The sequence below is a fragment of the Coffea arabica genome, chromosome 2c, assembly GCF_036785885.1.
Source record: "Coffea arabica cultivar ET-39 chromosome 2c, Coffea Arabica ET-39 HiFi, whole genome shotgun sequence".
Taxonomy (NCBI): Eukaryota; Viridiplantae; Streptophyta; class Magnoliopsida; order Gentianales; family Rubiaceae; genus Coffea; species Coffea arabica.
This window is the reverse complement of record NC_092312.1, coordinates 31,546,686-31,572,929: the sequence shown is the minus strand read 5'-3', so window position 1 is coordinate 31,572,929 and position 26,244 is coordinate 31,546,686. Positions and strand designations below refer to the sequence as shown.

The following is a 26,244-nucleotide window of genomic DNA, read 5'->3' as shown; positions in this document are numbered from 1 at the left end:
TAAAGCATTTAGTGAAGGGTTAGTCCAATGCTAGACCCATTAGACCCGTCCCTCTCGATAGTGCATTTTTTGTATGTCTCACTACATTCCATGCATTTTTCTTAGTTTTCTAGCATTTGGTATGCTCCCCCAATCCTTTCCCCTTCATCTTAGGACTTTTGCATTTTCATGCTAGTTATAAGGTAAATTTGCTTGAAAGTCCCCTTTCGATAAGGGAAACAAGCGAGTGTGGCTACAAAATAGCCTTAGCACGCTAGTTCTTCCTTCTAATCAAAGGGAAAATTAAAATCGTGAAATTAGGAATTATTCCCGTACCCGACTTGATGCATTCCTCTAGGTTCATACACTCTCATTTTTATCGTATCACTTCCTCACTTTCTTTATCCACATTCTCTCACTACTTATATTTTTCTCAATCCACATGCCATGTTTGCACATTTTTCTTCTTTTCCTATCACTTATTTATTTTTCTACCTCACAAATTGCACCCAATCGCACTTATATATTTACTATCATTATACCATATTTTGTCCACTTGCACACATACACCTTCATTTTTCTCAATTGGCACACTTGCACTTTACTTCCATTTGCACATTTACTTGAGTCTTCATTTGTATTATTCGTAACCTCTATAAGGGTTTCCCTTACTGGCCATCACAATTCATGTGATTGGGACCAAAAGGCCTTATAAGAGACATTTTAGATTTAGGATTGCATTTTTTTTCCGCATCCATTAGTCATATCCAACATGCAACACATACTTTGGGTAGAAGAATTAGGAAAAGAAGGGTTGAGTCACGCAACTAGCTTTGGCTAGGGTAACGGAGTGCCTTAGGCTGTGCCTTTGCCTTCTCCCTTATCAAATGTGACCCCCGATCCCTTTTTTTGGTTACGTAGACCTAAAAATTTTTTAAAAAGGGTTTGTTTACTTTTCCTTCCAAAAAAAATCTTTTTTTGGGTGATTTGGTACACCCTAACTCTATACCAAATGGCGACTCCTTTTTTATCTAAAACCCTTTGTTTGGCCAAACCGTCACATTTCACAATCCCACGGCCTTTTATTTTCACTTTCACACACGTTCACATACATATTCCCACACACTACTTTCACACCTTCAAAAAGTGGGGCGCGACAGCATCACTCTACTTTTCTTCCCACCACCTCATTTTTTAATGCCTCTTATGACTACTGCCTTCCCCATTTCATTTACAATTTCAATTTTATCTCGTTCCTCCATATTCAGATTTTTTTCATTTTGCAAAGGTTGCTCTTCGCTTTATGAGAGGAGGAGGTCAACTCTCTTTCCCAAATCGGATATGACAGTGATTGCTACTTTGCTGGTGTCCTCCGACATTGCTGCTCGAGTTGCGACCTTAATCATGGTTGGAGTGAGCTCCCGATAACGAGTTGAAATCATTACTTTAGGATCAGCCACAACTTCCCGTCCTCGCTGATCAAAACAGTTTTCAGCTCGAGTTCTTTTTGTCCATCACTTCTTAACGTATTCAAGAGGAATTATTTTTATGCCCACGGTATCAAACACCTTCAACGCGTGCCCACATAAAATGCCTTCATTCTCGTATTTTTGCAACTACAACGCACACTTAGATCATTCCGATTGAATACCACTATTTTTTCATGTCCTCCATCATACCTCATGACCGCAAACTCCACAAACATCGCTGCATCTTGTTGTCTCAATATAACCATAGCTGTTGACTCGCCGTATTCATTTTGGAATGCAACAAATATGGTTGGTGAATACGTCTCTGATGCATGCACAAGCATAGGTGTTTGCCTTAACCCTACCATGGGCAGCTTTTGCCTCATTTCATATTCTGCGATCAGTTCATTATGTCTCTTTTCATCAACCACCCGATTGAAATGTCTAAAGAATTGCACAAGGTCATGATCCAGTTTCAAATGATTTTTAATTGCTGCAGGCTTTCGCTAAGTTGGGTGCTTCGCATTCCCGCGGTCCATCTTTCTTTCATCATGTACCTTGCCCATTTATCACGAATTCTATATAACCCGGAGAGCCATTCATTATTTTCAAGATTGTGTTTCTTCACCATCGCCTCCCACACCCTATTGAATTGTTCCACTTCTTCAAACTCATACATGCAGGCACCAAACATGTATGAAAGATCACTATTTTTCTTGTAGTGATTGCCAAAATATTTCATAAAATTACGCCTTATGTGAAACGTACAGAGACCGTGAAATGTTTCAGGCATGACAACTGAAAGAGCGGCTGCCATGGCGTGATCTTGGTCGGTTAGTATGGTACTTGGACGCCTTTCGCACATTGCTTCTAGAAATGTACCAAACACCCAATTGAAAGAATCTATCGTCTCATCATACATAAGGGCAGTCCCAAATATCACAATTTGCCTATGCTGGTTAAAACTCACAAATATTCCAAGTGGCTGGTATTCTTTATTTGTTTTGTAGGTTGTGTCGAATGTGACTACGTCTCCAAAAAAGTTGTAGTCAATTAATATTCCTGCATCAGCCTAAAAGATATTCGTTATCTGTTCTTCACAGTCCAGCTGTACGGCATGAAAAAATGATGGATTCTCTAGTGTTTGCTCTTGAAAATAATTCAACATGCTACCTGCTTCTCCATATTTCAAGCTCCTTTCACGTCTCGTTCAAAGATATCGTTTAAGATCATCCCGAGTATATCCCACATTACCCATTCCACCCGCCTCCTTTCCCATAAGGTCATGGCTCTGTTTCAATGAAAGCCCAACATCCTCGCTTATTTCAGCTTGGAATCCTTGAGCCACACTCACTTTTCTTTGTGATAGCATCATGTGCGCACATTGAGCAATGTGCAACTCATGATTATGCTCTAAAATAAGGTCATGCACACGGTATTTCATTGTCCCTCTAAACAACACGATAACTATTTTAGCTCTACATCTTGTTTTTGTTGGCACTCGTGTCCTATTTGGCATCACATCACCTTCGTACTTGCGCTTCACACCTTTCTTGCAGCAACTATATCTCCTAAACGTAGTCACGCCGTCTTTGTCTTTATTCAGATAGTCTTTACGTACACTAAAACCTATTTTAAAGGCATACTTATTGTAAAACTTGTACGCATCCTCTTCACTGTTGAACTCCATTCCTAACTCAGGGGTCCCATCTTCTGTCAATTTGCTGCAATCCATTACTTCTGCTCCTGCCAATTATGCATCAAACACCCTAATTTGCAACACTTCATGGATAGTATGTACATAAACGACAACATAAATGTATATTACCATTCATAATGTGTTATGAATCACACATTACTCGTATACCAAATCCTATTATTATGCTTATCAATATGATTAATGATTCACATCACCTTACTTTTACTCTAAGACAATGGCATTATCTACGTACAAATACAACTCCATGTACACTAACTTATACAGACTGTAATGTATTGGTCACACGATGTAAGTCTATTTTAATTGTATGTACATCCATGCTGGTGATTATATTTTTATTCTAGGTTCTTTAGCTCACTGAACCTTATGTCATTCGTTAATGACAACCGCATAAGCTAATTCCACATTTTCTACTATTTCTACATTTTGAGGGCCAAACAAGTACTTTCTACTCATTGTAATAAATTTCTTACATCATGTAATTTACTTACAACACAAGGTTCACTTATTTATTATTCATATATATGTCTTTTCCTCTGCTTCACCTCATTCTGATCTACGCCTCCATTTTATACACACTGCATGGTCAGGAGAGGGACAAACTAATAGTGCCCCATGAGCATGAACCAACTACTACATGCACAATGATTCATATCAATTGTAATACGGTGCCTATAACATGTAACTAATTTACAACTTTGCTTCTAGAACCCATTTTAAATAGTCTTTGCGTACACTAAAATCCATTTTAAAGGCATGTTTATTATAAAACTTGTACGCATCTTCTTCACTATTGAACTCCATTCCTAACTCAGGAGTCCCACCTTCTGCTAATTTGCTACAATCCATTACTTCTGCTCCTACCAATTATGTATCAAACACCATAATTTACAACAGTTCATGAATAATATGTACATAAACGACAACATAAGTGTATATTATCATTCATAATGTGTTATGTTACACACATTACTTGTATGCCAAATCCTATTACTACTCCCAATCGATATGATTAATCTTGTACAAATACTCGTATACCAAATCCAATTATACTTTAAGACAACGGCATTATGTATGTACAATACAACTCCGTGTGCATTAGGTTATACGTACTGTAATGTGTTGGTCATATGATGTAAGTATATTTTAACTGTATGTTCATCCACTCGAGTGATTATATTTAGGTTCTAGATACTTTGTTTCACTGGACCTTATGTCATTCGTCAATGACAACCGCCGAAACCAACTCCGCATTTTCTACTATTTCTATATTTTGAGGGCCAAACAAGCATTTTCTACTCATTGTATTATATTTATTACATCATGTAATTTACTTACAATATCAAGTACACCCATTTATTATTCACATAGGTCGGTCTTTTCCTTTGCTTCACCTCATTCAATTCTGTACCTCTATTTTACACACACCGCATGGTTATGAGAGAGGGGCAAACTAAGATTGTGTCATGAGCATGGACCAACTGCTGGATGCACAATGATTCATATCAATTATAATACAGTGCCTATAACCTGTAACTAATTTACAACAGGATGTACATTCATTCACTTGTTAAATGTGACTTTATTTTTCTCATCTTTCCATAATTCCGCTTTACTTGAATACATACCTCTGGGTCTTCCGATAACTACTATTTCATTATAATCCATCACTAAAAAGCTGAATGCTCACATACACACAGATACGGTACAACTTTACTATTCTTCTATCATCTTCATATGATGTCTTTAGTAAATCTAATTTCATCCTTCATTTAACATATGTGCATTTGGGTGACAAATAATTGGCCACAGTTAGTTACATGGTTCAGTCACATTACCTTGGTATTGTAAATACGCTCTACGTTTCACCAAACTCAGAGAGCGCAGCTGCGTCTACTATTAAGTTGAAGAACAAAATCTGGTGTTTTATGAGATGCTGAATTTCCTCTGTTTGCCTCTACCTTGCCGCCTGCCTTGTAAGCATTTAAATGGATACAACATTTGCTGACCCAGTCTCCGAAGTCTCTTCTCCGTTTCTCGGTAACCCTCTCGGACAGAAACTGAGAAAAGAGTTTTCTAAGAAAGGAAAACTGAGATAAGAGTTTTCTGTCAACTCCCTACCTTCAAACGGAGCATGCCAAAACTCTTCCCTCAATTTTGTTTTCTGCGGCTATTTCAAAATTTCAACTTGCTTTTCAAAATTTTAATTCCACCGTTTGCTCCGTCTGATTCTGTTTGGAAGTCAAAATTTTTTAATTTTGAACGGCATCGTTTTTACCCTTTCTTAAGCCTTTCTGACGTGGATCTTTTTTCTCCTCATGTTTTTGCCTGTGAGGGGACCGTTCAGGAGCGGTCGGTCAGGACGACCGCTCCTGCCCCATATCCATTTTCGTTCTCCATCAGCAGTTACCAAGGAAAACATTTGTCTGCCTAAATTTGTGGCGTACATGACTAGGGTGCAGAAATAAACCAAAAGCATGGGCTCTTATTTAAAAAAAAAGCTGAAAAAGTAATACAAATGGTGAAATCTGTAGCTAGAAAGTAATATATTATGAGATTGTTACACTAGTAAAGGCTATTGCCTCAACTGTCCTTTCAGCACATCCTAGTTATTCACAGCAGGCAATACACACTGCAATCACAACAAATGATGCGCTAATTACTTGTCATTTTGCCTTTTGAGGTTTCGGAGTATTCCGAGAGAATAATATATATGAAGGAAAGAAAAAAATTGAAAAACAAACATGTACCTTTAATTATATAAATAGATGATGATGAAGGTCTTGTAACTTTTGGAGGCAAGCCCTCACCTGTAATCGGTGTCATTATCAAGGAACTAGCTCGTCATCGATTACCAGGCAAGGGATGTGAGCAATCTTGGGCCAGTCTTGTCCTTTATCCCATTCTAGCCTTGGTTTCAACATTGGGCAATCTGAGATATCTAGTGTGGTGAGAGAGGCAGGTAGTCCCTCTTCTGGTTGGGATTGGAGTCTATGGCAGAAGCCGATTACTAGGTGTTGGATGGAGGTGAGGTGTCGAAGACCTGAATAGTTTAGCACTTTTAGATTCTGAAGGGACTGCAACAAGAGAGCTTCAAGTGTGCAAGGCAGCGGCCAATCCTTCTCTGGAAATGACTCTACTCCATCCTTGATATCCACAATCCACAAGTCTGTGAGATAAGGGAGTTTCTCCAGACCCCACTCTCTCTGGCGACTCGTGAGCTTTTTGCATCTCAAGATCTTAAGGGATTGTAGGCTGGAGGGCAAGCCCCCTTCTCAAAAGCACTCAATTTTTGGACAATTTTCTAGATGCAGATATCGAAGAGATGGGAGGAGGGATTCCATCCGTTGCGGCAGCACCTTGAGCTTCTCACAATCCTGGATAAAAATCTCCGTTAGATTAGGGGCCGCCAATCCTCCCTCTAGAAAAGACAACAGATTATCGCAATTGATGATGTCTAAAAATTGCAATGATGCCATCACACTACTAGCAGAATTTGTTGTACTACGCACGATCCCAGATGCAGCAGGAATTGAGAGCACCTCAATACTCTTGCAATCGATAATAGAAAGACCTTTTAGCTTGGGAAACGATCCAAGCCACTCGACTTTGAGAGAGTCACAATTTTCTAATCTCAAGTAGTCCAAGGTCCCATCCTCCTCCGAGCTTTCACTCTCTAATTCCAAATTGTAATTGTAACATTCAAGTGATTTAAGTGAGGCAGGTAGTCTACTCACGTGCAAGGGTAAAAGTGACTCACAATCATCAATTGTCAATTTCTCAAGCCTAGAAAATTGGTTGAGTCGTAGGGGCAACGCTCTCAAATTTTTTAGCGCTGAAATCCTCAATTGACAAAGAGATGAGAGTTTTGGTTGAATCTCTTCATTGAAAATGCTCAATCGACCATCGGGACTCTCAAGATTGCTGCAGTTAGATATCTCAAAGCTTTGCAGTAATGAAAGTTGTTGGGGAAGTTCTCCAATTAGTTTGGGATAATCAATTATACTAAACTCTTCGAGTCTATTGAAAACTTCACCTTCTGGTATGTGCCATCTCTCCTACTTTGGCAGCTTATTAATTCTCAACTTTTTTAGAGATTAGAATGGTTTGGTTGCACTGACATCTCCATAAAAATCTTGTGTCGAGGCTGATATACGATGCATTCCAACAATTTCAAGTGATTGCAAGAACCTTAACTGCCCAAGTGTAGGCAAGGAATGACAATATTCACAACTAGAAAGACTCAAGGATTCCAAACGGCTTAATGAAGGGTTGACTAGCCAATTTGGAAATGTTATCCCACAGTATCCTTCGATTTTAAGATACTTAATGCTTGAATGAGGTCGTAGTTTATCAAGGACATCCCTTGCAACTTGTGAATTGTTAGCATCACCGTTCCACTTGAGAGTTAACTTTTCAAGGCTTTTCTTGCCTTCCATGTTCGCTAAGGATGCATCCATACCGCTAGAAATATTTTCCAGCCCAGAAAGGAATAGCTTACCACGTAGCATAGGCAGCTTGCCTAACTCCTTAATTGTCAAACCATTGTCTTTACCTATGACAAAAGCAGTCAAGACTCGAAGGTTTATTAGTCTACCCTGTTAGGTCTAGTCCCAGAAAATTAACTAACGAGAACAATAGGGTTCTTGCCAACTCAATAATGACAATAACAAAATAAATAAATCAAATAGAGAAACACGAAATTTACGTGGTTCAGTCTAATTTACCTACGTCCACATGCGAAGGGGTAGCAGATTTATTATGACAGAAAGAGAGTACAAAAGAGATAGTACAAAACCCTAGAAAATAATTTCCAAGCCCAAAAGACACCTAAAATTGAAAACACAAAAGAGGCTAAATAGCACTAAATGTTTAATGGTCCAAAGACCCATGACTTGCTCTTTTGGTTTGATGCCAAACCAAAACTCCTCTCAGATTGGGGCGTGGGCCCCCAAAACTCTCTTGGACTGATGCACATGGCACTCGAGGGTTTGTGGATTTGTGTGTAGGTGAACCAGGATAACATTGCTAAAAAATCAAAATGGTTCATTGATAGTAGATGCTCAAGACATATGACTGGTGATGCATCACAGTTCATTAAACTCAAGCAAAAAGCAAGTGGAAAGGTAACGTTTGGAGATGATAACAAAGCCAAGACTGTTGGTATTGGCGATGTTGGTAAGAATGATCAAACTTTTATCCACAATGTTCTTCTTGTTGACAATTTAAGCTACAATCTGTTAAGTGTTAGCCAATTGTGTGATAGGAATCTGTTTGTATTGTTCAAAAAGCTTGAATGTCTCATATTTGACTCAAAGTTCAACATTGTTTTCAAAGGAAAAAGAGTTAATGATGTTTATGTAGTTTTTCTTGAAAAAATTGATTCCTCATATCTCAAATGTCTCAAAGTAGCAAATGAGGATCCATGGCTGTGGCATAGAAGATTGTGTCATTTCAATATGGATTTGCTGAAAGAAATTTCTAAAAAGGAACTTGTTAGAGGTCTTCCAAAAATTAGATTTGAAAAAGACAGAGTTTGTGATGCTTGCCAATTTGGAAAACAAGTCAAGGTTTCTTTTAAACCTAAGAAATGTGTTTCTACTTCAAAACCACTTGAACTTCTGCACCTTGATTTGTTTGGTCCTACACAGACTGCAAGCCTTGGTGGTAAGAGATACTGTTTTGTGATTGTTGATGACTATTCTAGATATACTTGGGTGATATTCCTTGCTCATAAAGATGATGCCTTTAAGAATTTTACCTCACTATTTGCTAAAATACAAAATCTGCTTGGCTTGAAAATTGTCAGGATTAGAAGTGATAATGGGACAGAATTCAAATTCTGTGGTTTTTCAGAATTTTGTGATCATAATGGTATTACTCATGAATTCTCTATTGCTAGAGTCCCTTAACAAAATGGAGTTGTAGAAAGAAAAAATAGAACTCTCCAAAAGGCTGCTAGAACCATGCTTAGTGAATGCAATTTATCAAAATATTTTTGGGCTGAAGCCATAAACACAGCCTGTTATATCATGAACAGAGTTCTTCTAAGATCAATTTTGAACAAAACTTCCTATGAGCTCATGTATGACAAAAAGCCTGTTGTCGGTTACTTCAAGGTATTTGGTTGTAAATGCTTTATTCTGAATATCAAGGAACATTTTGGAAAGTTTGACAAGAAATCTGATGAGGGAATTTTCTTGGGTTACTGTGAAAACAAAAGAGGCTTCAGAGTTTATAATCGTAGAACATTGATTATAGAGGAGGTTATACACATTACTTTTGATGAATCTAATGGTGACATTTCTATGAGTTGTGGTGAAGATGATGACACAGGTGTTCAAGAAGAACTGAAGAAACTAGCAATAAGTGATCATGACTCTGTCTCACCAGAAACTGATTCAAAGGACACTGATGCTCAGGTCAGTCCAGCTGAAGTAGTAAATAATAGAGATACCACTACTCCTAATGATTTTTCACGAGCCTGGAAATTTGCTCATAATCATCCCAAGGAGCTTATAATTGGTGATCCTTCTGAAAAGGTTAGAACTCGTTCCTCTAGACACTTGGTAGATAATCTCGCTTTTGTGTCACATATTGAACCTAAAAATGTTGTTGATGCATTGAATGATGAGCACTGGATTTTAGCTATGGAAGAAGAGTTAATCCAATTTGAAAGAAACAAAGTTTGGACTCTAGTTGCCAGACCACAAGGCCATCCTATCATTGGCACAAAATGGGTGTTTAGAAACAAAATGAATGATAAAGGGGAGACTATTAGAAATTAGGCTAGACTGGTGGCTAAGGGATACACTCAAGAAGAGGGAATAGACTTTGATGAGTCTTTTGCACCGGTAGCCAGGCTGGAATCCATAAGAATGTTCTTAGCATTTGCATGTTTCAAGAATTTTAAATTATTTCAAATGGATGTTAAGAGTGCCTTCTTAAATGGATTTATAGATCAAGAAATCTATGTTGACCAACCTCCTGGTTTTGAAAATGAATCTTATCCAGATCACGTGTTTAAGCTTTCAAAAGCTCTATATGGATTAAAGCAACCTCCAAGAGCTTGGTATGAACGTCTGAGTGGATTTCTGATTGAAAATAGTTTTAAAAGAGGCATTGTAAACACTACACTTTTTACAAAATAAAGCTCACGAGATCTTTTGATTGTGCAAATATATGTGGATGATATCATATTTGGTGCTACTAATGAAAAATTGTGCAAGGACTTCTCCATTATCTTGCAAAAAGAATTTGAAATGAGCATGATGGGTGAACTGAACTTCTTCCTTGGACTCCAAGTGATTCAAACCCAAGATGGAACATTTATAAATCAAACAAAATACACCAAGGAGTTGCTGAAAAAGTTCAGAATGGAGGATTCAAAGCCTGTTGGGACACCTATGTGCACATCTACCAAACTTGACAAGGATGAAGAAGGTACAAAAGTTGAGGAGAAGAAGTACAGAGGTATGATTGGAAGTTTACTTTATTTAACTGCTAGTCGGCCTGACATCATGTTTGCTGTGTGTTTATGTGCTCGTTTTCAATCCTGTCCGAAGGAATCACACTTGAATGCGGTAAAAAGAATCTTAAGATATCTTAAAGGAACCTTAAATTTTGGCTTGTGGTATCCAAAATATCATGAACTTCCTTTGTGTGGATTCTCTGATGCTGACTTTGGTGGTTGTAAAATAGATAGAAAAAGTACTACTGGCATATGCAACTTTCCTGGAAATTGCTTGGTCTCTTGGTTTAGTAAAAAACAAAATGCTATCTCACTGTCCACTACTGAAGCTGAATATGTTGCTGCTGGTGCTTGCTGTGCTCAATTGTTATGGATGAAAAACACATTGAATGATTTCGGTTTAGTATATGAATGTGTACCCATGTACTATGACAATACTAGTGCAATCAATCTAACAAAAAATCCCATTCAACACTCTAGGACTAAGCACATTGATATAAAGCATCATTTCATTCGCGATCTTGTCTCAAAGGGGGTAATCCGTGTTGAGTTTGTTTGTTCTAAAGAACAGATCGCTAATATCCTCACAAAAGCTCTTCCGCTAGATCAATTTGTGTCTTTGAGGACAAAATTGGGTGTTTTAGAAAAAATGTTCTAAGTCTTATCTCTAGTCAATCTTTATCGGACGTCCGATGAATTGAAACGGACGTCCGACAGTGTTCTTCATCTAAGTTCCAGAAAAACCCTGGTTCGGACGGTTGCGTCGGACGCATCACTTCGTTCGGACGTCCGACACTCAAAAAATGTGTCCTATAAGGCAGTTACCTATTCTTCTCAGTTCATTTTCTTCCATAAGTCTTGGACGCGACCTTTCAGTTTCTCTAAAATTCAAATTCAAATTCCTCTCTCCTCAAACCAAGTTCCGAGGAATTGACTAAACCAAATCCAATTCCAATTACTCTATTACACCTCTCTTGCTCATTAACTACTCATAAAAAGCACTCCTAACACCCAACTACCCCAAAATTCCCAATTTATATACGAAATCCTATTTTCATATAACCCTCTCCTTGCGGCATTTTAGTGCACTCTTGTTGGCTCTTACTGTTTTTTTCCTTCCATACACAACATTCTGCATCAAAAATCATATCCACATTGCATCATGGTTAGAATTAGGGGAGCATCTACTAGTGTCGGACGGACTTTTAGGCTTAGGGTTGAAGACATTGAAGTTGTTGATCCTCCTCCTGTGGCACCTAAAAAGAAGAAAGTGACCCGTAGAGGCAAAGTGAAGCAGACTGCCTAAAGAAAATTAGTTACTCCATCTGATGAATCATCTGATGAACAAATGGAATGGCAGATCTCTGAAGGGAACATTGCTGGTGGAAATGACGAACCAGAGCAGGCTACCCAAGGTGATGAAACTGTCACAAGGTCTTCTAGTAAAAGACAAAGGACTGCAAAGGGGAAGAGGACTCCCCAATCCAAGAAAAAGCAATCTGCTGATCCCTCTGTTGATCAGCAGAATAAAGAAAACACTACTGAGCGTCAGCCAACACCTGAACCCTCCATCAGGAAGTCTCCAAGGACAAGGACTGAGACTCAAAATGTTGGTGCATCTGCCACTCAAACTTCAAAAGGGACACGTTCTGGGAAGAATCCAGTATCTCAGCCTGAACCCGTTCCTCTACCAAAGTTCATCGATGATGAAGCCAGAGATAGATTTGAATTAGTCTCTCAAAAAGGGTTCATCACCCAAAGGCTCATCATTCCCTTTGAATTTCGTAAGTTTGATCTTGAACCTGTCATCAAACTTTTTGAATTCCAGAAATGGACTCATCTTCTGACCATTCCTAATGTTTTTTATCCTGACATGCTTTATCAATTTTTTGCGAATCTTAGAAAGGGTACATCACATACTGAACTCATCTCTAGGGTCAACTCTGTAGACATCCTGTTAACTCCTGACAGTGTGAATTCTATTCTGAAAACTAGTATTGAATCTGGTTTCAAAGGAAAAATTACAAATTTCTTTTCGTATGAGGAATTTCCTTCTGCCTATCATCATTTTTACAATGCTAAACTCATAACTTATTTTCAAACCAAATTCAACACCCCTACTGAGGCAAGATTGGATGATCTCAGTCCTCAGAATCTGATCATCTTCACCATCATTTCAAATCTGTTAGTGCCAACTGATGGTCACAGAACAGATGCAAACAAAATAGAACTCTATCTGTTCTACTGCTTTGTTGAAAAAATTCGCATTGATTTTGGATTTGTAATGTGCAAGTTTTTGCTCAAAATTAGCACCGACAGCCGTAGGAAGCTTTCTTATGGCAAATTTCTGACCCCTATCTTTGCCCATTTTGAAATTCCTTTTTCTGGAAAATCTCCCAAAGACAGTGCTTCATCCGTCTTCTCAAAAGCTTATTTTGAACGAAAGAACTTAAAATTTTTTGAAGGCCATTGGTGCTATAAGGAGACTGTTGCTGAGTCTAGAAGGAAAAATTTTCATGAAACCCCTGTCACTCCTAGGACTCCTCGTGATCAGTCAGACCTTGTCTCTCCTTTCACCATTCATCCTAGGAAGTCTGCTAGCAGATCCTTCGCATCCAATTCTGAAGTTATTTCCTTGCTTGAAGATCTCAAACAGCATGTCTTGCTTATTGAAGAAGATCTCATGATGACCATGACCTCTGACCAAAAATCCTCTTTCATTGAAAAAAGAAACCTTCTTGTCCCCTCAATACCTAAGAGCAATGTAAATGAGCCAAGAACTGAGCCCAAAGGACCAACTTCTGGTGCTCAGACTACACAAGCTTCCAGTTCTCAAACCAAGGATAAAGGCAAGGCTCCAGCAACTGAGGAATCAGATGAAGATAGTGATGAAGAAACTGAGGAAGAAGAGGATTCTGCACAGTATCGTCTGGCAAGGAGAAGGCCTGGATCATCTAAAATCACCATCTAGGCACTACTAAGTCACTGCACCTTTATCTAGGACTATAGTTTATCTTTTGCATTGCACTTTTGTATTAAGTGCTGGACACAGGGTCTGTACAATTGGATATTTTCTTTACTGCTTATGAATGTTATAACTAAGTATTTTGTTATGAATATTTTTCTTGGGTGATATAATTGGTTATGTGTTTGTGCAATCTGCTGGTTGAATGAATGTTTCTGATTGATATCTGCTCAATGATTGATTCCAAACTGTGATGTACATTGTAAATGTGTATACTGATATTGTTTCTAATGAGATGTATTGCTAGTACCAAAACTGATTCGAAATCTTGTGATGACAAAAAGGGGGAGAATTGGAATTGGATTTGGTTTAACACTGATGGTATAGAGTAACTAGTTAGGGGGAGTCAGTCTCAGGGGGAGTTAAGTTGGATCAGCACTGATGATGTGGATTGCGTTTCTTTCTGTATACTGCTCATGCACTTTGTTAGGGGGGGCTATTATATTTTTGTTCTATCCAATTGTTTTGTCATCATCAAAAAGGGGGAGATTGTTTATCTCAACTCATATATATCTTTTGATGATTACAAAATAATTGGATGTTTCTAATACCTTTTTGTAGAGATCCTTTTCAGAAATGAACCAAACAGGTCTGTGGATTTAAAAGCAGAAAAAGAAGATCAAAAAGAATGAAGTCTGCTGAGGATGATGTCGGATGCACAAAAGGAGTGTATCGGACGTCCGACATTCTTTGAGTATCTTCGGACGAATGAAGAACTCAGACTCGGACGTCCGAAGAAGACAAGACAGGAGTTACTTGTTTACTGATCAGGATCGGACGCTCAACACATGTGTATCGGACGTCCGACAAGTATTGCTGCTCTTCGGACGAATCACTCAGGATGCATCGGCCGTCTGAAGGAATTGAAGAAGAAAGTCCAAGAATGCATCCTACTCTCGGACGCATAAAAACCAAGTATCGGACGTCCGACAGCACCAACGGCTAGTTGACTCTTCAGTTGCCTTCTACCCGTTGACATCATTAATTGAAGAATTCTCTGGTCTCCTATAAATAGAACAAAGTCAACCACTTCAAGACAACTTTGTACAACAAGACTACATTAGATTGTGAGTGATTCTAGTGCTAGAATACTAAAAAGGATCTTTTGTACTCTTTGCTTGTGCAATCTTCGTGCAGTTTTTCAAGTGTGACACAGCTTCTTCAATAGTGTGGCATAGTGAGGGTTTGCGAGTGCTTGTAAAACTTCCTTGCTTGACCAAGTGTGGTTTGGGACAAGAAGGAAGTGATCCTTTCCTTGTACACAGAAGATTGGTTGCAAGCTTGTTCAACTTGAAGTAACTTGGTATATAAAAGTGGTGTTCAAATCTCAGTTGTGTTTGAAGCCTGGTTTGGTTCTTTACTTTCATTTACTGCTTTTCTACATAAACTGTTCTTCTCTTCATCTCACGAATACCTGTGCTCTTGTGTTATCTCGGTCATTGGGAGGTATTTGAGAAAAGAAAGGTAGTCTGTGAAAAAGTGGACTACATCTTAGCAATTGTTTTGAAAACCTAATTCACCCCCCCTCTTAGGTTGTCTTCGATCCTTACATGACCCAAAACCTGAAACTTTGATACCAATTTGTTAGACTGGTCCCAGGAAATTAACTAATGAGAACAATAGGGTTCTTGCCAACTCAATAATGACAATAAGAAAATAAATAAATTAAACAGAGAAAACACGAAATTTACGTGGTTCGGTCCAATTTACCTACGTCGATGGGCGAAGGGATAGCAGATTTACTATGACAGACAGAGAGTACAAAAGAGAGAGTATAAAACCCTAAGAAATAATTTCCAAGTCCAAAAGACACCTAAAATTGAAAACACAAAAGAGTCTAAATAGCACTAAATGCTTAATGGCCCAAAAGCCCATGACTTGCTCTTTTGGTTTGATGCCAAACTAAAACTCCTCTCAGATTGGGGCGTGGGCCCCCAAAACTCTCTTGGACTGATGCACATGGCACTCGGGCTGGTGCCCTTAGCACAATTAAAAAGGAGATACTTCTTTATAAAAGTTTCGATGTGAGATACAAAGACACACTCAACATACCCATTTGGGGTGGCATTTTCTTCAATGGAGTTTCACTAATATCCAGGCAACACAAGTTAATCAACTTTCCTAGATTTGCCTGCAACTCTTCAAGTTCTTTGCACTTTGACAACAACAAAGTTTGTAGATTATAGAAACTACATATCCACTTCGGTAGCTCTTTTATTTTTGTAGAAGAGAGATCCAGAAATCGAAGTTGTTTCAAACCACTACATGAGTTTGGTAACTTCACAATATTCTCATAATAGGACAAAGAAAGAACCCTTAAAGCCATGAATTGGGGCAAGCTATCCTCTAAGAATTTGTTGCTTAGAAAACACGTACGATCCAAATCTTGATCCATTCTCAATGGCAAGAATGTTCTTATATCCTTAGACCCCCTCGAGATTAAATTTATGAAAAGTGTCACACACACTAGGATAGTATGAAAAATGTCTTGCACCAGCTATTGTAGCATTGCCTTCCTGATGATCTTCCAACCCAAGGCAACATTTCCCAAAAATAAACCTAGCCAAATCGTTGACAAGGTCATGCATGGAGAAAGTATGGTCAGTTGACTGATGAAATAATGATCTCATTATCAGTTCATGAAAGCACTTCTCACCCTTTTAGCTTGCCACTTCTCATGAAAGCACTTCTTCTCCTGGATACCCTAGAAGATCATTAGCTTGCCATAATTGAATTATTCCCTCTTTTCTAAACTGCTAATCTTTGGGGAACACAGCACAATAAGCAAAGCACCTTTTAAGATGAGAAGGAAGATGAATGTAGCTTAATCTCAATGCTGGTGTGGGGCCATTTTGATTATGCATTTGAGTCCACTCTTCACTTATTAAAATTTTTTCCCACTCTTCCGGGGTTGTTCTGGAGCGCAAAATACCTGCAACTGTTTTCACAGCCAAAGGCAACCCTCCACACTTTTTCACAATTTTGTTTCATATCAATTCGAGTTCTGCATTTTCATTGGCATCTCGATTTTCAATGCATGCTTCTTAAATAATGACGGGAAATCCTCCTCTGCTATCAAATCCAAATGATAAATTGACCTTTCTTTACCCATCATTCTTCCAACATTCTGATCCCGTGTTGTAACAATGATCTTACTTCCACGTGATCCACCGTGGAAAGGGCTCCTTAAATTATCCCACTGATTGTAATTACTATTCCAAACATCATCCAAAACAAGAAGGAACTTTTTCTCAGTTAGGCCAGCTCGTAGCTTCCATTGAAGGGAGGACAAGTTATCACTGTCGACAAAAGAAATATCGAGTTCCCTTAGGAGTTCTTTTGATATCCTGGTAGCATCATATTCTTCTGATATGCTGAGCCATGCCCTAGTGGGAAAACTCACTTCCACCCTCAAATCTTTGTAAACTATTCGAGCCAAGGTGGTCTTGCAAAGCCCACCCATTCCAACTATTGGAACCACTATGATATTGTCTCCATTTGCATCCTCAGATAGCAACATTTGAGTTAGCTTCTCTTTATCAGCATCTCTCCCAAAAATAGCAATCTCATCAACCAAAGGGGTTTCATGTTGTTGATGTGATTGTATTCTTGATTGAATGACTTGCAAACCCAAGGGATTAATTTGTTCTATATACCCCTCCAGGCCCTCCACTATTGTTTCTATCTCGGGCATGATCTTCCTAAGAAGCTTATCACCCGAAGATGTACAAGGCAGAATCCTTTCAAAGCATAATCTTCTTAAGGCACTTTTCCAAGTGCTGGTAGTGCTTTGGTACTCAGTTTCTACCTTAATTCGCAGAGTTTGAGCGTTGATTCTGTCCAGTAAATCCTCTGCTTGATAAAATGTGTCATGAAGCTCTTCAAGCCATTTCTTGACCGATTGGTTCCGTATTTCCTTGTTCTCTGCATCATCAAGCACAGCTCCAACAGTGTGTAAGTTTCTCTTGAGCTTCCGGAGGAGATCATCATCAGCCGTCCTATTACGAAACAAATTCAGGAATTCAGGTCTGGCCATGCTATCAAATAGCACTTGAAGGAAAGCGGAGAGGAGTGAGCCCCCCACTAAGGCAGCAGCCATATCTCCAGGCGAAGATAAAATGAAAGAAACTTGCACAAGGAAAACAACGAGAGACAGAGACCTGCAATAAATGAGGATAATCAATTTTGTTTGGGAAAGTCAAGCTCAAAGAAAGAACATGAACATCAGTTCATTAGGTGTGGCTTTAGTTTAATTATAATGAATTGGTAAAAAAGTAAGCGGCAGCCATAAGTTGGGTTTTAAGTTGACAAAAGTTTTACAATTTTTCTGGGGCCAATTAATACGCTTAGTTTAGCATTTTGAGTCTCTATTTAAATGAAAATGAACTTTCAGACATCGGGGAACCTTTTTTTTTTTTTTGCCTTTCACATATTCTTTTCGTATATTTTTACATTTTCTTTATTGACATAGATTTTTTATGAATTTTAAACTCAGTATAAAACTTGTTAAATGGACTAAAGACCAAATGAAACGGTTTAAAAAATGAGAATGGTTAGCACAAAACTTTTGCAACAATAGAAGGCAGAAGAAAATTGGAGAAAAAAAATGCAAGAAATACACTATTACTAGTAATTTCCTCTTAGTTTGTAAGGTTGAAAGATGAACTAATCTACCCGATACTCGAATCGAGATTGGATTGGTAAGAGTTCATTCAAACTTAGTTCACTAATTAGTCAAGCCAGTTTGAATAGCATCTTATGTTCCATAACATTTAAATTCAATAAAAAAAAACAAGTTCAACAAATAAACAAACTAAATTTTAACAAAATTTTAACCTTATTAAAATAATCAAACAACTTTGAATACTAGAGTCTTCGACTTTATTGGACTTATTTACACCCATACCTTTTCGTGATTATTATTATTATTATTACCCGCTATGGTTTAAAATCCTATATTTAATTCGCTCATGATTTGGATTAAAATTTCACCGTCAATAGTAAAAAGCCAAAATCAAACTAATAAATTGACAAATTCAACCTTACACTACTTTTTTTTCTTTTTTCCTTTTCTTTGTCTCTCTTTGTTTTTTTTTTTGGAAATGAAGAGATGATTTTGAAAACCTACAAAATTTTAATTTTCTCCAAATACGAAAGAGATGGAAGAGAAATAAAAAAATAAATAAGAAACAAAAAAGATGGAAGGGAAATATAAAACAAATAGATAAGAAACAAAAAATATGAAATCTTTTTCCACAGCAAATATCATTATAGGTGTTCAAACCAAATCTTTAATGGTATTTTCTAGTTCTTATTTATCTATTTTTTATTTCAATTTCTCCTTTTTTATGTTTGGAGGGGAAAAAGGTAATGAAAGGATAAATTTGTCAATTTATTAATTTGAATTTAACTTTTTACTATTGATCGTCAGTTTTAATGGAAAAACTATGATATTTTAATCTAAATTATAAGGAGATTATATATATATATATATATATATATATATATATATATATATATATGTTTTTAAACCATAGGGGAGTTATGTGGTAAATCACGAAACCACAAGAAGGGAAAAAATAATTTATCCTTATTATTATTAGTTTAACTTTTTGTAATCATGTGTATAATCCAATAACAATTACATAAAAATCATCACATCACTATAGAAAAAGCAAGCTTCTGAAATGCAAGTTTTCTTAGTGAAAAAAGCAACGAAAGAGAAACAGGTACATAAACCATTTGAGAACCAACCTTAGGTACCTTCCCTGCATTAAAGTAACAAAAGCAGAACAGGAATGCAAGTTTTTCCAACTAACTGGCAAAACGGAAAAAATAAAGAGAAAGAGAAAGAAGAAAATATGAAAAAGAAAAGTAATGGTGGGTGGTAGGGAAAGTAACCAATGATTCCCTTTGGTGGTGATGAAGAAAAGGACAAACCGAAAAGAAATTGTCCCATGAGAAGATTAATTTAAAAAAAAAATGGCTACAGGACCTATAGTACTCTTTCAAGAAAAGATAAAGAGAGTTGCTTTGTTTTGCCAACTAATCAGCTAAGGATCGGTCTTTACCCTAAGTTCTCGATTCGAGTTGTACCCCCGGGAAATGCTTTCTGAACATAAATTGGAAGTGAGACAGATTTTACACCTAAGTGGATATATTTTAGGGATTAAATTGGAATAAATTTCATACTTTAGGGATTAAAATGAATAAGTTATATATTTTAGGGACTAAAGTATAACATTTTATAATTCAGGGACTAAAGTGCCCTATTTTAAAGTTTAAGAACCAAAGTGAAAACTTGGGTATAATTAAATGATACAAAGTGGAATTAACCCCATGATAATTTCTTCAATTTTTTTTATTAACAAAGGTTAAAATTAGTCAAAGTTAATATGATCATATCCCTCCCTAATAAATGAAGATACATGTCATGCATTCAGATGCGCACTACAAGAAATGAAGAGAGAATCCATTGGAGAGGAGCCAAATTCTTATAGGGTTTTCTTAAACCTTTAATGTGGGATTTGAATTTGATAATTTGCAATTAACCCAAAGTGTCCCCACATAGTTACAAACGAATTTGACATTTTCAACCTATTAACGAATATAATTTGTTTATCCGCTGAACCTATACCAAAACAGTAAAGTGTACACAGCTCATCTTCCTTTCAAGTTCATGCAATCATTTGCTTGTTAATTATCTTAAACTGATGAGTTGTCATATGCCAAAAAAAGAAGTGCTGGGGTATTATTTACTTTGCAATATATTAATTTGAGGAGTTAACTAATCTACCAAAGCATGGAGATCTAGTGAAACTTTGGAATTACTGACCAATGAAGCAATGCTGTTCATTTTTTTTTTTTTGGCTTAAAAGAAAAGACATAGAGCCTTTCCAAGAGTAATTTGAAGAATTAATGTGTAATTTACATGATTTGAAAGCTAGTTCAAAAGACAAAGTGAACAGAGGAATTTCAATCCGTCTAATATCTTGAAAACTGCGTAGAAAAATATCAAAATAAAAGCCACATCCGGAAACGACAAGGAAAAGACAATGAAATAAAACAACAGGGTCCATTATTAAGTCGATGAACCACAAATCAAGACTTCGTATCAGCATAAAGCTTGGCAACGATTGTCATATTGTAGCTGTTAGTATTTGTTGACAAATTTAAAAACATTTTAGGACTTTCGTTAATTTAAATTTAGCAATTGGTGCGATATTAGGTGATTGCGTATTTGATTGCTTTCTGGGTTATAAATAGGCTATTTTATAGTATTTTTCTATGAGATTTTTTTTTATCTTTCTCATCTCTGCTTACACCCTTCACACTTTCAAGTGTTAGGTTTAAGATTCAAATTTTGAATCTAATAATGAGAAAAAGTCCAAGAGCCCTTCTTTGTTTATTAGACCGACTACACTGGTCAGAGTTTAAAGGACTTATTGATAACAATTTATGTGACATTCTTCATTGTTTTAGATCTAAAATTATTGTGATTTGATTTCTTTATTCCATCCCACATAATTAGTATTTGATTATAAAATTCCTTCAATTCTGTGATCATGCAAAATATTAATATTAGAATTCTAAATTTTGAGATCTACAGCATTTCCTTTTCTTTCTAGTAACTCTTTTTTTTTTCATTGGGCTTCTTTCTAATAACTCACACACTACATATTCAAGCTTAGGTATGGCAGAAATGATTAAACTTAGAAATGCCAAAATGAATTAGAAATAAATTGTCATTTTCATTGTTAATAGAGGAATTTATAGATGCGATAAGGAAACAAATTTCAGGTTTTTTAAAATATTTTTTAAGTAAAAAGGGTGTGAAATTTAAGAAATAGAAAGAAAAAAATGGAGATTTAAACTCAATACTTCTAGTTTCTAAGATTTCAATTCTAACCACTACATCAAAACATTCTTGACCAAAATACATGTATCTTTTATGATATAAGCTTCAAAGTAAGAACTATAATAATATTTGTATATCACATTGATAAGTTAAAAGTTTTAAAGTAACTTGCCTAAACTTGAATTTAACGAATATTAGTACTTTTATGGTCACTATTCGACTTTAACGAGATTCAACTCGGGCTCCAACTCAACCAAGTAAGCAAAACTAACACGACTCGGCTACACTTAGTAGTGTACCAAGCCTGGAACAGGGTCCATTATTATTAACGAATTCATTTTCACACCTCACAGCTCTAGAGGCCTCCGGGATCATAGTTGGCCCACAGTCTCTTGAATTCCATCAGCCCAACCCATGTTCAGAAATGTACACGACGTCGTCGTCTGGCAGTTCAACAAGTTGAAAATCTCTTCCTCTTTTGCTTTTTGTAAAGATCGGACAGAAACACGACAACTTCTGAACTACAACTTCTACAAGAAGATGATGAAAGGGTACGCATGGGCTGTTTCGGCTGGATTCAATGCTGCTCTTACTGCCATTGCCGCCAAGCACTTTTCTTCCCAGGTGATTCTTGAGATATCCTCCAATAATCAACTAAATCATATCAGCAAGAAGAGGCGTTAATAGTTGTTAATAGAAAATGTATTCAGCATTAATGGCTTGAATTTGGTTAATTATCAAGAAATTCGTCTTATATTTAAGTTTGTTAACTTCCATGTTGATCTGGAATGAGAATCTGATTAGGTTGACGTCTATTTATCTCCTGATAAGAGATATGTCTTGTTGATTTGTAGTGAGAAATGAAAATTTGTTCTTCAGTTCTATCTAATATGTTTTAACTCTTTAGCCCCAGTATAAATGTGAATATCAATGTTATCTGGGTAATTGGTCATCCCATTTCGGCTGCATACTGTTTTATTTCAACTAGTTTATAAGAGGCACTCCTGGTTTGTGTATTCTAGAAGCCTAAATTTTCTACTATATGTTCAGTTGCCTCGAGCTGGAATTCCTTCTTTGAAGGCCCTGCTTCCTACTCGGATCAGCTCATGTATGCAAGTTGTCACGTTAAGGAATACCAGTGTTAGTTTGAGTGCCTAGTAATCTTGAGCAAAAGAGTACTTATTTTCCCTCCCAATATGAAGATTGAAATGTAATTAGCATAACACATTATACATGCCATGTCAAATTCAAACTCATCAACAAAAGTTAGAGATCAGCTAAAACTTATAATATTGCTTATGTTATTAGTTGCTGTTTATCATTACATACCTGAGAGCGTATCCATTCAGATCCAAATTCTGCTTATGGAATTTAGCAGGGAAGGAGTCAACCTTGATTATTTGTAGAAATCTTAATTTTCTGCTAGTATCTATCGTTTGCCTGCATGTGTTCATGAGGAACAGAGATACAAGAAAGTGTACAAGTTATCTGAGTGTGTCTCTCTTTTCTTCTCAGGAGATATCTAAATGTCTTTGCTGCGGGAGTACAAATAAAACCTATCTATAATCTATTATCACTCAACTGACTTGTTTTTGTTGTAATAATAGCTTGTTAGGTATGGCCTGGTCATAGTACTGAATGCTTTAATGTGGGGGTGTTATGTAAATAGCCTAAAAGCTCTATCATCTCTCCAAGCTACCGTTACAAACTTTGCAATGAACTTTCTCTCTTCTGGATTGGCTGGATTCTTCCTCTTCAAAGAGGTGCTGCCGTTTCAGGTAATTAAGATGATTTTCAGAGGTCAAGACACCTGCACACTTCGACTTATTATGATAGCAAAATTTTCCCCAAATCCAGCCTTATCCATGGCTACATGCCATAGTTTTACGTAGTTGCTGCCATTGCAGCACTTCCTTTGTCCTTCTTAGACAGTGAAGTGATGGACTCAAAGTAGTAGTTTAGTTGAGTTTTGACTCGTATCTCATCTTTTTGTGCCAATGGCTGAACTTAGTAGTGTTTTACATGTTCATCCTAGTCTTTTTGTTTGTTGAGGAAATAAGATAGGATGGATGATAGAGAGGTAGAGCTATCACACCATGTCTTGGTTCCTAATTTCGATTCATCTAGCAGTGTTCAAGCATCAATCTCTGTGGATTCATTTCTTGATGAGTTGTTAAGAAATGGCCAAACATGTACTCACACCCATACTTGCAACCCTCCTGGCCCTGATGCTGCACATACTCACACATGTTACCATACTCATACCCAAGTCATTCCATCTGAGAAAGTGGACAATCCTAGTGAGAAAGTAGATGGTCCTTGTGATAGTAGAAAGTCAACATCAAAGACTAGGAGGTCTTCTGGAAATAGAGAAGCTGTTAGGAAATATAGGGAGAAGAAAAAGGCACATACAGCTTACTTGGAAGAGGAAGCTAAGAAACTGAGACTGGTAAACCAACAGTTGATTAGGAAAGTGCAGAGGCAAGCTATTCTTGAAGCAGAAATCTCGAGGCTTAGAAGCCTTTTGCTCGATGTTAGAGGGAAGATTGATACTGAATTGGGTGCTTATCCCTTACAAAAGCAGTGTACTGCAAGCACTAAAGTTAAAGAAGGGGAGTCAGGGATGCAATATTCTGGTCTGGCAATGGAGCTTCAGTGTGAGAATGATTTAACTTGCTTCCATCCTCACGGGGATTCATCCATAGAGGATGGTGGTTTTGGTGGATGTGATAAAATGGGAGCTTCATCTTGGGAAGGAAACTGCCAGTCTGCAACTGTTGCTTGTAAAGCTAATGGACCTGCAGAAAGAAGTGGTATGGACTCCGTGGAAACAAGGCTTTCATCTGCATCTCAAGCAGAGTAATCAAGAGCCAAGGCAAGATATCAATTATGACCTTCCCGATCGTCAAGTCTTATAGAACTTCTGCTTTAGTTAAATTTATGATAGAACTATGCTAGGTTGGCTGGGGTAATACACATCTGAAGTACTGAACATTCCAAGAATATAGTCATAAATCAGGTTAACACTTTGTTCTATAGAGAAGTATGAACCTGTAGATATTTTTGTACTCAAAAGGGGAAAAAATGACCTCTATAGGATATGGTATCCTCCATGTATGAGAGCACTGATTGATGTACATAAATCTCTATTTCACTAGTGCGGTTTTCAACATTTTGGTGGTTGTATAATAGCACCCCTGAGTAGCTCTCTATGTGGTGGGATTTCCGGTACACTACCAGAATACTTAATGGATGTTATCTTTTCTCTACGTTGGTGTAATTGTGATTTGATTGTATTATGCAAAGATTCTTTGATTAGGAATTTAGGTACCAATTGAAGTAGAAGCTCTTTTTCTTAACACTAGCAACTTTCTATCTGAAGTTTCCTTTTAGCACAGATTGGTGCTGGTTATGAAACTAGGACATTTGTATCTATAGAAGGGTTTTTGTGTAGCACAGATTGGTGCAGGTTATGAGACTAGGAAATTTGTATCTCTAGAAGACCATACAGATGACAAGCTTGATGGATAGGGTTAAGCATCCCAAATCTTTCCACTTTGCTGAATGTCAGTATTATTTAAGGACAGAGTATTCATTGGTCATTTCCTTTCCTTGCAAGGGTGGTTAATTACTCCAACATTTTTTTTTTCTGATAAGTAAGTTTTCCATGAAGATTTTGAAGGTCAATGAACGCCTGAATTCTTGAACATTTAATCCTTCCCCATAATAGATGTTGATTAAACGCAAGATATTTACTTAAAATGTACAATGCCATCTTAACCATCTTGACCCATTCGAGTCTATATGGCACAAGTTCATGAGGTTACAAAATGGATAATCCTTTGAGGTAAACAATTTTCATTAACAAAAAAGATGTGTAGATTATACAAGGAACAAATCAAATCTGGTACTTCTGGACAAATGTTGAAGAGAGGTCGAGAAAAGTAGTTGATTAAAACTGTGGACTGGACTAGGCGATGCAACGACTTATTTCGAGATAGAGAGCATTGCAGGGACCGGAATGTGGGCAATATTCATGCCAACAACATCCTGCTAAGTTTCCTTGGTGTAATTCAAGGTTTCATGCCTGTCACATAAATCATAAGAATGATGAGAAAAATATGTGCAGAATGCAGTTAGCATATGGTCAGGTCATTCCATAAATTCTTTTGCAGGATTTTACTGTGTACTTGAGGGTCTTCAAGTGTGGTAGATCTTAGATTTCAGCCACAGAGGAAAGGAGGCAGCGACTCTTCTGACAACAATTGGAGTTCTGTTTCCCCTCAATCTTGAAGGAAGATCTTGAAATTGCATCAAAGCAATTAACATGCCCAGGTGTATTCTATTGGTATTTTGAAGTGTAAGTGTGAGCATTGTTATGATTTTAGTTTTTGTTATTTCAATTGTGCCCTTCTTAATTTGTGGTTAAAGTTTTATATAATATTAATTGTGGGTGGCTTGGTAGAACAGAGTGGTTGATTATTAAGATCACTAAATTGCATCATACCATATTGATTTAGAAAGAAACATCTCCTTAAGGTTATAAACAGTGAAACTATTTGAGAAACATTACTCGGATGAATTACATAAGTTGTACACATCCAATTCAAAAGGGAAAGAATTTTTCATGTTGCACCCAATGGATTTCAATATGCAAAAAGTAATGGAACATTTATAATTGAAATAACAATATTGAATTGGAAAAATGAAAATCTAAAATAG

The 26,244-nt window shown here is 37.0% G+C and overlaps 2 protein-coding genes and 1 pseudogene across 3 annotated transcripts; 1 reads left to right on the top strand and 2 right to left on the bottom strand.

Moving 5' to 3' along the window:
* Nucleotides 1–2,658: 2,658 nt before the first annotated feature.
* On the bottom strand, nucleotides 2,659–3,183 carry LOC113728972 (protein FAR1-RELATED SEQUENCE 5-like). Its single transcript, XM_027253312.1, has one exon. The coding sequence runs from the start codon at nucleotides 3,181–3,183 to the stop codon at nucleotides 2,659–2,661; it is 525 nt and encodes a 174-aa protein (XP_027109113.1).
* A 2,693-nt stretch (nucleotides 3,184–5,876) lies between these two features.
* LOC140035614 (putative disease resistance RPP13-like protein 1) lies at nucleotides 5,877–17,763 on the bottom strand (annotated as a pseudogene).
* A 4,252-nt stretch (nucleotides 17,764–22,015) lies between these two features.
* Nucleotides 22,016–25,989, top strand: LOC113727193 (basic leucine zipper 23-like). 2 transcript variants are annotated; one of them, XR_011839337.1, is made up of 2 exons: nucleotides 22,016–22,146; nucleotides 25,698–25,989. XR_011839337.1 is itself a non-coding variant. In XM_072075733.1 (2 exons), exon 2 carries the CDS (start codon nucleotides 23,588–23,590, stop codon nucleotides 24,383–24,385), a length of 798 nt encoding a protein of 265 aa, XP_071931834.1. In that variant the 5' UTR covers nucleotides 22,021–22,146; nucleotides 23,038–23,587; the 3' UTR covers nucleotides 24,386–24,844. The 2 variants fall into 2 exon arrangements, 1 of the variants encoding a protein (XP_071931834.1); XM_072075733.1 differs by lacking the exon at nucleotides 25,698–25,989 and adding an exon at nucleotides 23,038–24,844 and having other exon boundaries at nucleotides 22,021–22,146.
* Nucleotides 25,990–26,244: the final 255 nt, after the last annotated feature.